Genomic DNA, 12,647 nt, shown 5'->3' with positions numbered 1-12,647 from the left:
TACCTGGAACATTTTAAGTTCTTTCATCTGCAGCCACTGCATCTGTCTATCTGACCATCCTTACACTCGCTTGTCAATAACACCCCAAGTCACTTGAACTTCCCCAATTCATGTCAATTTCCCCTCCTCACCAGAAGGGGATAAGCCATTCTTTTCCAGGACAGAACCATGGCCTCCATGGAGCTGCTCATCCGTATACAGACTACAAACCACACTGATTGTGTGAGCCACAGTGTGATGTGAGTCAAGAGGACAACTCCACCCACATAAGCAGACATGCCAAACAACATGACGTAGTCCTAAACTGCCAATCAACAAGTTTGGAAGTATTGAGGATTGCGACTAACCTTCATCGCACTCGCACAAACAAGGTTAGCGAGAGCTAAGGAAATCCAGTCAAAGTCTCTTCAGATTACGAGGTTTGTGACAATGGTCACACACACACACACACACACACACACACACACACACACACACACACACACACACACACACACACACACACACACACACACACACACACACACACACACACACACACACACACACACACACACACACACACAGTGTAGAAATCAACAAAGATTCCTGGCACATATGACACATTTTCAGCACTAAACAGACCAATCTAATAATGTACAGCATTGTTCCTACACATTTTAGGTAAAACAGGATAGACTATTTTTTTGTGTCATTTGGTATTCCAGAGTTTTCAATGCATGTAAGAGGCCATAATGCCTCCTCTCCTTACACGTGTTGTTACTTAGAAGACATAAAACAAGGAAACCGCAATGAAGCTCAAGGTTGTAGATCAACGCACAATTACGGAGGAGTTTGCAGCCCAGGCTGAACACTGAGGTATAACTTTGCCTTCAGACTTTTGAGAGTTAATTTGATGATCACCAAATCTGGGCGAATCGGACTACAAAGTTTGTCGAAGCCAACTCCCTACTGACTGCGTACTCGCGTGTTCTTACAAGTCCCATTAAACACAATCAGGCCGGCAGACACATCAGCCACGAGATTGATCTCGAAGTGACAATCTTTGTTTAGACTCTCGGTAACTCAAGGCCCCGGCAAAATCCTCCCCCAAAGCTCCCCAAGCCTTCAGTCTCTTATCTGAACCGGCCTGGCTGTTTCTTCAGCGAGCAAACGGAGAAGCCCGATCAATGTTGTGACTTATGAAATGACAGTAGCATTACTAAAGGCTGTCTCTCAAACACGGCAAGGCAGTTACTCGCAACACACCCTGGCACACCCCCCCTCCGAAGCATGTATTCACCACATCCATCACCCATCGCTGTCCATTAAATCTACAGCCACTGTCCTGCCGTCTGCTCAGACAATTTTGACAGCTGTACTTCTCAGACGTATTATTCTGTTGCTGCCGCACTTTAATGAAAGCTTCAATTGTTTGTGTGCGTACATTTCACAGCATTTCACGTCAAACTCTGGTTAACTTCATGCAAGTTTCAACAATCACACACACAATCTCAACAAATTCCGAACCTTGATTCTCTTGCGATCTTGAAAATGTGAGACTTGAAAATCCTCATACTGAATTAATTCTTGTTCTCCAGGTGTTTCACAGCCAGATCGCAAGGAGGGATCCACCACTGGACAACAATATTTAAGCGACACAAGACCGTAAGTGACATCTCACAGGCTCCTGCAGTGGTTTCGCCATCAGGTTTACTTTCAACGGAGCCGCCATCCTATAATTCATGCTACACTCTGTTAAGCTGTAATACATTCTGCTGTCCCTACAATGGTAATTCCAACAGTCGTTTGAAAAGAAAAAAAAAACAAAAGACCCACGCCAAATAAGTTTAAATCATTCTAACATTTGTCTTATATGACTTTCCAATCCTTTCCGGGCGTATAGCTCATTCAAAACCCTGAACATTTTTCATTGCCGACCAACCAATACAATTTCCAGGCCAAACAACATTTTCAATCATATTGTCCGTGGTGATAGATGAATCTTTTCCTCACGACTGATGCTACGGTGTGCCCTTCTAACATTCCTCAGAATCTCTCTCTACAGCGGCAGCACATGGAAATTTAGATTTTGTAATTATGGAAACGTCCGTTCACTTGATCTATGGCTTTTCTCTCTCCCATCTTCTATTTTACAGTAATCAACAGCTAGATAGCTAGTTATATCATTTTGAGCAATATGATGAGTCATATGATTAGCCATCGAAAGCGCTCATATTGTCAAATACAAATGGGCACAATGTCATGAGCATAACCTTACCAGACTTACAGTCATCATGAGCATCTGGCATAATTTATAATCAGTATCAATAATTTATAATTTAAAATCCTTTTCGGAGTCAAAACTATTCAGATTGATTACAAGAAAAAAACAGAAGCTCCGGTGTTAGATGGCAATCTATTTTAGTCACTGTGCTCCCCCATGTGGAATCCCACACACCCCTGATCCGCTGCTCTGACCCAGTTTGGCTTCGTCTGAGCTGAAGGCCTGAGAAGGCCCAATGTCAGAACACTAACTGTCCTTGTGTGTGCTAGTGTGATGGATAATGCAAGGTGAGTTAAGCACTAAAGCCCTGACAATCTTGCCCAGGTATAAGATCTGACTTCATGGTTGGCTTGGGAAAAAGGCATTGAAAAATGACTGCAGAGACCACATTATGAAATCAGTTCAAGTGGTAATGCGTAAGACTATAGAAGTGAAAGGCAGCCACAGTGAATTTGCTAAAGCAGCGTAGCTGGTTGTGGCCAGTAAACTGTCGATATGGATGAATATTCACAAAAAGATAACTGACCATATGCCTACCACCTCAAGTAAACAAGAAAAAAAAAAATCTATCAATGAGAAGAAGGCAAACTTTGGAGAAAAGAAAGTAAGTGAGGATGAGGGAAAACTTGAAAGCTTTTAAAAAAAAAATAAGGTTATGTAGTACTCCACCCAATACAGACAATATTATGGATTGAAGTCCTGTGTAGAGCAAACAAATTGCTAGACGGGAAGACCGTTGCTGTTCCACAAAACCATTAAGGGTTAATAAAAACTGAAGCTGTTTAAATAGGGCCGGCCAAAAGTCCGGCGTCGTGACGGCTATCATGTTTCCCCCGTTTCATTCAGGCAGATTGCGGGGCACCCCAAGAGATGTCTGACATCGCCGCTGTGATGAGAAGTGACTGGAGGATTCTTAGATTTATTAGCGTTCCGTGGGCTGGTGTCATCGGAGATTACGCCCCCTATCCTTCACCGTTCCACCCGCACGTCAGACGCCGAATTTCAATTTCCCCGGTAACCGGCTCTGGTTGGCGACCCCTGCTCTCGACCCTGGGGCTTGGCGATGGTCGTATGGGACGAGGGACAGGGAGACAGGGATCGGGAAGGGGGGGGGCTGCAGATAGGGCCTGCTCATGAATTAAGGATGACTTCAGCGGTGCATTCAACTTTGACCGTCACGCCCGTATCGGTGCTGCGGATCTCCCTGATAAATGGGCATCGGGGCGAAGGAAGACTGCTCTTCCTGGTTAGGTATTCAAGGGAGCTGGAGCCTCGGCCAGACCATGTTTTAAACATGCCTCACTTTTACGAGCCATAGAAGCCGGTGGGTCGTTGACTGTTTATGGGTGTAATGAGAGATCTATAAGAGCATCTAAATGACACTCTGCATGTTCTTTGGGTCTCTTGCACTTGCACAAGAACTTTTCATTTCTCATCAAACACTAAGATTTGTGTATTTTCTAACCATATGTACACATTACACTAGAGTATACAGAGTTTTACCTTTTCAAGATGCATGTAAAGGTCATATTTTTCTGCCACCCTGTCAGATAGTGAAAGAGTTAAAGATAAGAATAAACATATCCTCCACCCCGTAAAGGCCTATTTAAATAAAGTCAAATTTTAAACACAGGAAACTATTTGTAGTGCAGCTGCACTTCTGGATGCAGGCTTGTACTCCTACCTGTTTTAAGACAATTATTTTTCTGAGATACTGTATATTTTTTACGTATGTATTTTTAGGATCTAATCTTGCTCATATAATCAACGGCTCCACAGGTTCACACCAGAGAATATCTAGCACTGTGCATTACAGCAGTGATCTCTGGCTTGTTCATTAATGAGGTCTTCTTTAATTGGCCCTTTAGGATTCCGGGTGAATACATACCGCTTACATCATTGATGGGATACCTATCAGTGGCATAGTGATTTGATATTTTCGCTGCTCTACACTGTATATTCAACACTTGAATGCCTGGAGAAAAAACTTCATCTCTATATACAATTTAATGTACATAGACAGTGTATTGTAAATAGTATATACAATACACTGTTGTTTCTCTCTCTTACTACCAGAAGTGAGCGAGTTAGTGGAATATGTGAGTATGCTTGTGTTTGTGTGTGTCTGTGCACTGACCATCCACTCTGAGATGATTATGTCCACCTTCTCCACAGGGAGGGTGATATCCTCGATGCGTCCTTTGATCAGAGTGACCCGGTCGTCCAGTTGGTTCAACCTGCGGGGCAGAGAGACACCTTGTAGCTGCAGAACAGCGGCCCTTCTGGAGCATGGAATCACCTTAAGTTCAATTCCACTGCGCACTCCACAGAGTCATCAAACAACACAGTGAACATTACGGACCACGCAAATGCCAGAGCTACCATGGTGGTAGCTCTGCCAAATCAGGATCTATTTCAGATTTGTGACCAAAATCAGGTCATGATTGGAAGTAACAACGTTTAAATACTTAAGGCCAAAACTTTGACATGCCTCCAACTTTGGCGATGAAGATTTGGCTGACGGTCATTTCTTCTCCTCACATGCAGACTCAAGACATTTTCTCACTGCTTCTGTTATAGCGTTTTGTATATTTTGGAAAGATCTCGCTCTCCTCTCTCTCAGATGTGAAAACCTGGTCGTCAGCACCAAAGATCCAATTGCAACACAAGAGTCAAACCTTTTCAGTAAGGTCTGCCAATCACACAACAACAACAACGCCATGCTGCCATCAAGGCTGCAATTAGAAACAATAGAAAAATCAGTGCCAAGACTGCAGTCTGCTTTGCTAATCTAAAGCATTGTTTTAACACCAGATGTAATCCCGACTCTCTGGTACTTGGGATCCAAGCTTGTGCCAAGAAGACGGATAACAGGCAGTTTGAATTTCACACCAATGAGCAGCTGGTGGTAATGTTGATGAACCAATGTGGATTTCCATCATTTATAACTGGTCATAGCATAACCGTGTGAATGCTTTACTGTTGAGAAACGTACAAAAAAGGCATCATTTACAAAAAAAAATAAAATAGGAAACTCATAATATTGACATACTTTGCGATAAAAAAATAAAATGTGGTTGCAAACCATACATCTCAGTTTTCTTAGGGTTTATTGCCTATTTTGCAATTCTGCAAATGAGTACATCTGCTCCAATGCAAGACTAGAAACAGGAAGTTGCAGCACTTTGTTTCAGAAAGCTGCACTGTGATGACAGAGAATGATCATTAACATATTTTGGTTTTTTTCCAAGGCTATTACGTTTGCCCCATCGGACTGCATTCAAGCACAGTGAGCTGCATTTGAGCTGTAGCAGAGTGGTAGGTTTCTCAATAGTGTTCCACCAGGTTGAGCTCTGAACAGTTATAAATGATGGGAACCAACATTTCCATTTACAGCCTGGGTTGAAACAGAGGGAACCTATTCTTTGAAACAGATTAGTTGTAAGCGCCCAACATACCGTATATTGTCACAATTTCACACACCCACCCACCCCCCCCCGGGTTAGGGCTAGACTTGACCTGAAAGGCTTCAGTCAGAGTGTATTTGTGGGGATTTGCGTTAGAGCATCCAGGGAAAGGGACGCTGTGACTGAACGCTTTGCGGAGACATTTCTAGCAGCACTGTGTTTTAAATGACCGCCTCTCCCCTGGCCCTTTATTTCTGACTGGCCACCGCGGGTATCAATCGCCGTGAATATTCCATTATCATGACAGCTAATGTTACCGAGGACAGAGCAATTACTCACAGCCTAGAGTGCATTTCTGTAGCAGCGATCCTTATCGCCAACTGCCTCTCCTCTCGTCTCCCCATGCTCCTGCCGCTATCACCTCCTCCCAGAGACCACCCCCCCCCCCCCCCCGTCCCGACCGCCTCTCACAAGAGGGAAACACTGTAATCTCATTATTGGTGTAATTTAAAGGACAATGTCATGACTCAAGAGAGTCTATGTACCTATGTAAGTGTGTGTGCTGTTCAGTTTACAATTTTTGGCTTGTGCCATAACTATATATATTCTTTTACATAATTTGAGTGTACATTCATCAATTTTACCCCTTTGCACAGATCATTACATTTTTTTTATTTTTTTTAAGATCCCGGTCTATTAAGGAAAACGCTGTGAAGGGAATCGGGTTTTTCCTCATTTAAACTTTGGCGATGGAGTGGAGACAGGAGATGGATGCTGCTGCCTAACCAATGGGACCCGCTTTAATTACCATCCTCATATTACCATCAAGGAGAAGTGATGGATCAACACACACACACACACACACACACACACACACACACACACACACACACACACACACACACACACACACACACACACACACACACACACACACACACACACACACACACACACACACACACACACACACCACCCCCCCCAAGGAAAATAAGCAGTGCTTCTGCAGCACCAAACGGCAGTGAGTCAGGTGTCACGTGTTTTTGCTGCACTTTTAGAAAAGTAAAGTACAGTATTGTACCTTAGGGGCTATAAAAACACGCTGGCAGTATCCTGTAAAAAAATGACTTTGTTCCATTTTTGTATCAGGGATGTACAAGATTACAAACAAGCACCCGACCTGAGAGGGTACTGCTGGTGTGACAAGCTTTGTACCCCTCAAGGTACAAAGCTGTACTTCATTTTGAAAGAGTACGCTGTTTATCATGCAGTGGGCTTCTGAAAGCACCGCTTGACTGCAGGACCTTCCACCGTTAGAAAACCTGGGACGTGCACTCCCGACAGCGAGCCAGCGAGGTGTAAAATTAAACAAAATAAACAACCGAAAAAAATATAAAAATCCTGTTGTTTTGTTTATAGGACACTCGCTTACACAGCGATATGAATAAGCATCATAATGGACCATAATTCAGAAACACATTTGCAACCAGGGGTGTTGGGAGAGGCGAAGGCAGGTGAACACAGGGAGCCTCTGCTACTTCACAGACACTCCAGTGGCTCTCCGCTGTTACGAAAAAAACAAAACAAACAAAAAAAACAAAAAAAAAAAAACAAAAAAAAAACCACTCAGAACCTTCTGGAACGTACAACACCTGAGATTGGACTGAGCCCTGTATTGAATATGAGCACCAGGGGGTGGAGTAGTACATGTGCGACTCAAATTCGTGGTGCAGTAACCGCGGTGCAGCAGGGAAGCGATGGGGGCAGGCCGGCCGGACGCAGGGTGTAAATTACGTGCGTTACAGCCGCGGCCGACTGACAGCAGCTCAACCAACTGAGACAAATAAAAAAATAAAGAGGGAAACAGAGGTGGCTGGAGGTCAGCGGTTGAGTGGTTGTTCACACAACCACTCCACCGCTGCAGTAGGAGCGATAGGGTTTGGAGTCGGTGCTGGTCTTGTCCGCACAAGAAGAATGAGAAGAATTTGCTGTTTCGACTACAGTGCAGGCAGAACGGTATGTAAATATCAGCTCTGGAATCTGAGCATCCGAGCCTCCTTGTGCCACTTTGGCGCTTGCACAGGTAAGTGTGTTTTCTTGAGGGGAAACGAGTTGACACGGTCCATCTGATGGTACGGCATGTTTCAGAGGTGATTTAGTGTGCCTTTTGGGATTGCAATCAGGCTTATCCTGGATCATAAAATACACCTCTTGCGCAAAAATAGAGAAATGCCGCATGGCTGACATGGCCGGTGGAGCTCCAACAGTGGACCGTGACACCGTGTTTCATGTGTGCGTATTGAACCATAGGGGGCGTACCGAACAGTTCGATAACAGACCGTGTACCGTTGCATCCCTATTGGATACCAACATTTTATTGGTGTAGCATGCATCGTTTACTGTGGACTGCTTCTAGTTTGGGTCTTCAGGATCCTTCCAAAAGAAATTTTAACCAATCATAACATTTCTGGATTAAACCCAAAGTATTTAAAATTATTTCAGTCTGTTGTCTCCAAATAAGCTTGATCTCAAATCAGTGGCTTCATAAGGAGTTCTTGGGTCTAATTTTTGTTTTCACTGTCATTTTTCAAATTTAATCTTCCATAAACACGTGTGTGCGTGCGTTAGGCTTGGGCGATTGGACAAATTTTATATCCCGCCCACTTTACATACAGTTGCACACATAGCTTGTTTAGTTTCATTCAATTACAGTAAATACATCTACAATAAAAACACTATTTGTTTTCTTTGGAGAAACGGTGAACCTTTATGCCAGATCGCGGAGAACGGCTTGCTTTATGCCACTCAAACTAGAAAGTTATGCGTGGGTGTCCACCTAACGGGAGTGCCAATATCATCTCCCCTTCACCACATGAACAGTGAAAGGCACCAAGCAAGTGCCAATGAGGAAATATATGCATAGAATTCAAAAAAAAAAAAAAAAAAAAAAAAGACTTATTAGGGGATGCTCAGCGCAAAAAATGCGAGGTGTAGCGTGTGAACTGGTTGATATTTGCGAGTCTCACAGTCAAAGTGTGAGACTTGGCAGCTCTACATAACAATTATTAAAAAACATTTAGAACAGAATTTTAGATTGTTAGATTGCAATTGAGCATCTGTGGGATGTGCTGGAACAACAAGCCCGATCCACGGGGGCCCCACCTCACAACTTCCAGGACTTAAAGGATCTGCTGCTAACGTCTTGGTGCCAGATACCACAGAACACCTTCAGAGTCTGGTGGAGTTCATGCCTCCACGTGCCACAGCTGTTTTGGTGGAATAAGAGGGAGCTACACAATATTAGTGGCTATTGGTGCTGGTTTTAATGTTGCGGCTGATGGGGGCGCAAGTGAATGAGCTTTATCCGTGCTGTTACCCCATTATTACGAAACAGTGAAACTATCGCATATAGTGGCACATATCGTGATATTGGATATCGAATATCAGCCCAAGCCTAGTGTGTGTGTTTGACAATTCATGTCCATTTCACCTGACTATGTCCATGGCTTGGTAGATGATTTCTGATTGGTCGACTCCTATGACTGTTTTGGCCCCTGCTCTGGCAGCGAACATGGACAGGATGCCGGTTCCACAGCCCACGTCTAGCACCACCTGCAGGACGGGAGGGGAAAGGGGGAAGTTGAAAAGACGAAGCGGGGAGGTGCAGTTGGGGAGGTGTTTTATTACAGGCACAGGGACAGAAATGGTCAAGGAAACATTCAAATCGAGGTGGCCCTAAATCTCTAAACCACAGGTTTTTTGTTCCCAAAATTCTTGTGACAACAGCAGTTAAGAGTGTCCTTAATTGTATTTGTTCTGGTTCACATTTAGGGTTAAAAAGCAACAGATTGAGACTAAATAAGAATATTTTATTGCCGTACTTCCGAAAACTGACAGTCTGTTTCATGTGAATTACATCATAGCGCATGGAGGGGGCTTCAAATGGATTATAATTATATATTTCAAACCTACTTAATTAAAAAATGTATTACAAACCTACTTTTAAATATCAATTTATCAGTCTTAGAAATGTTCCACGTGCATATCAAGTGACCCCATGTGGCGTCGTGACCCCAAGGTTGAGAACGTCTGCTCTAAACAAACTCACCGACTCCTTTCCTGGATGTTACAGCATCATTCTGGGACGGAAAACCTTCAGCATTAAAACAACAGTCCGGCAGGTAACTCCGCTTTCTGTTTTACATATTTATTCAACCACCATCACTGTCCAACAGAATCTGCCAAACTCCACCCCACACCCACCCCCACCAATTACCCCTCCCACCCCCCCACCCCCCTGTAGTCTCACCATGGCATTAACTAGCAGCAGTCCATATAATGGATGGTCCTGATACAGGCCACTGACTGCTGCCACTGACAGCCATTGTTTGGTGGGAGGGGGGTGGGTTGCGTGCACGTGTTATCAGTTCTACGCAGTCCGCGCGCGAGGGGCTACGGCACCTAATAAAGTCACAATGTTTTATGTCAGGGCAGCTCAGTGAGACCCTTCCCTCACAAAAGGAGGCAAATATTCCTTACACTGAGACATAGAGAGAGATAAATACGGACACTCAGACCTACACTATAACAATGATTATAATTATAATAATAATAATAAAAAGTTAGGGGTCCAGCCCCAAAGGGGCGGGAGCAATATTGCTTTTGTTAATGAAAAACTGACATCAGTAGTCTAGGGATGTCATGGATCTGCCCACAGACAAGAGGAATAAAATGTGTTTTCGGGGCAGTTCCAACATGCCGTCGTCTAAGTTTGATCCAGAACGGTCCATTATTGTGGATAAAAATATTTCCTAGTAAATAACTCTCTCCCCGATCGCCCCCTCTCCATGCGTTACACGCAGAATATAATATTAAGGAGTCTACGAGTCGAGCCCCGCTCCTCCGAGCCCCGTCCCCACACTGTTTGTAGTTGTTTTATTTGGAGGAACGGGGCGCGGCTCTCAGCCATCGGGGCTGAAATGCACTGAGAGCCGTGTCCGGGTTCGTGTCTGGACAATTCACACATCGATTCACCCTCATTTAGAATACCTCATTGAAATGTTATCTCTGAGCATATGTAAGCTTCTATCGGTTTTATCCTGTTAATGAAATGCACACTGAATAAATAAAATAAAAAGAGTTGATTATTGGATTCGTCGACTGTCACTGGGCAGCCCTATAAAAAAAAAAACCTGTCATTTTTGAAGAATTTTAGAGCTGTGTAAAAACATGACTTGGTTTGGGAGTTTATATGCTCATCGAAACTAAGTTTGTTGTGCACAGACACCGTGTTTGCAGCTTCCTCACCTTGTCTTTGAACACCTCTGGATTCAGGTACATGAAGTCACGGTAGCTCTCCGTGCGCACCTTATCCTGCAACCAGAAACATGTCTTAAATGATGAGGTTTGAGCCGTTGACCATCTATAAAGTGGACAAACTAATATTGGAAGGGAAATTAACATGAAGGGAACTTGGTGAAATGACAAACACTTTTGAATGTGTATTGTGAATCTTGAGTTTTGCCTGTCCTCCAGTCACATGCACTGGTGTGGGCGGAACTAAAAGTTGTTCTGGAACAGAACAAACAAAACCATGTTTTGCGGAAGAGTGGCAATAGAACACATGTAACTCGGAAGTTTTCCAGTATTTTACAATGCGTTGCAGAATTCCATGGAACCTATCATAAAACACTGACCACCAAACAAAGCAACCTCTGAAGATTTTTATGTTTAAGTGACGATTGTCAACTTATCTTCTGGAGAATTGTTTTTATTCTATTCTGTTGTTTGTACAGTGTGCCAGAGAAGACCACTAGCGCGGTCACATAAACTGTGAGGTGCGGATGTCCGCCCATGAGCGGCTGATGAAATTTACATCACACGGGCCCTCGCATTTACGCGGAAAGCATAAATTGGCCTGAGGATGGAATACCAGAATAGAAGACGCTCTTTCTTTTTACACCCCCTGCGTCAGAGCTGAAGCACTTTATCGTAGGATGAGAGCTCTGACAACGTTCTACCGCAACCCCTGCCCGCACACACCCCCACCCACACCCACCCACAGAGACACACACACCTTGGAGTTTACAGTCTGACGCATACACACATTACGCACAACTTAACAGTTCTTAGCACCAATCAGGACGCGCCAAAGGAGTACGTCCATTTAAGCACTGCGGTATGTACACCGGGTTGTGAACAGCCCCTGGAACCGCCCTCTTCCTATTCTCTCAAATTTACAGCCCTTTGCCTGCAAGTGGCGTAAAATAAAATATTCATAAATTTGCGCTGTCCGTTTCTGCTTTCCCAACCTCGGCCATGCCACATCAGAGACGGTGTCTCAGATGAGGAAACATTATTTATTGCTGATTTGTCACTTTGAGGAACTGTCTCACGCTCAACATCAATGTATGCCAAGTGATGATCATGTTCATTTAATGCCACATCGGTTTCTTCCAGCTGAGACGCACGCCGGTCAACCCGCTGTGCAGGAGCGTCTGTGCCGGGGGATGTTTCCCCGCTGCGCCACAGCGGTGGTTTTATGTGTGTGTACGTTGGAGCATGTCGTGCATGGGTATCAGACCTTCAGCATCTCCTCGTGGATGCCGTAATGGCCGTAGGAGCTGAAGTAGGCTTCGTTTTCATCGTCCCGGAGCTCTGCAATGGTGCCCAGGTTGCCAGCTCCCCTGGCGGTGTCAGCGCTAAGCACCAGGCCCTGGGCCAGCGTCCTAATGGAGGTGGGCGGAAACATGGTTTTAACGTCTGCACCCTCAAACTGGGACCGGGCGCAAAAAACCGCAAAACCCAGAAAAGAACACACAACCTTCATGCAGGACAGGGTAGTACATGGACAGGGTGGGGGCGGGGGGCATTCATCTTCCACACTCTTTCCACCCCTCCTCTTTTTAACTTCCCTTGCTCTTTCTGTATTTTTCCCTTATTGCCCTCCTCCCTCCCTCCTTACTTTAACCTCT

The 12,647-nt window shown here is 44.4% G+C and overlaps 1 protein-coding gene across 1 annotated transcript in view; it reads right to left on the bottom strand.

The window, feature by feature from the left end:
• Nucleotides 1-12,647, bottom strand: part of prmt3 (protein arginine methyltransferase 3) — a 45,460-nt gene that overhangs the window by 29,000 nt on the left and 3,813 nt on the right. The window contains exons 7-10 of the mRNA XM_079997867.1: nucleotides 12,257-12,401; nucleotides 10,981-11,046; nucleotides 9,164-9,285; nucleotides 4,404-4,503 (exon numbers count right to left, since the gene is read on the bottom strand). Of these exons, the coding sequence (XP_079853993.1) occupies nucleotides 4,404-4,503; nucleotides 9,164-9,285; nucleotides 10,981-11,046; nucleotides 12,257-12,401 (433 nt within the window). The remainder of the gene's footprint in view (nucleotides 1-4,403; nucleotides 4,504-9,163; nucleotides 9,286-10,980; nucleotides 11,047-12,256; nucleotides 12,402-12,647) is intronic.

The sequence above is a fragment of the Zeus faber genome (assembly GCF_960531495.2).
Source record: "Zeus faber genome assembly, chromosome: 3".
In the NCBI taxonomy this organism is placed as follows: domain Eukaryota; kingdom Metazoa; phylum Chordata; class Actinopteri; order Zeiformes; family Zeidae; genus Zeus; species Zeus faber.
The sequence above is the reverse complement of the archived record's forward strand: the minus strand, read 5'-3'. Positions and strand labels throughout refer to the sequence as shown.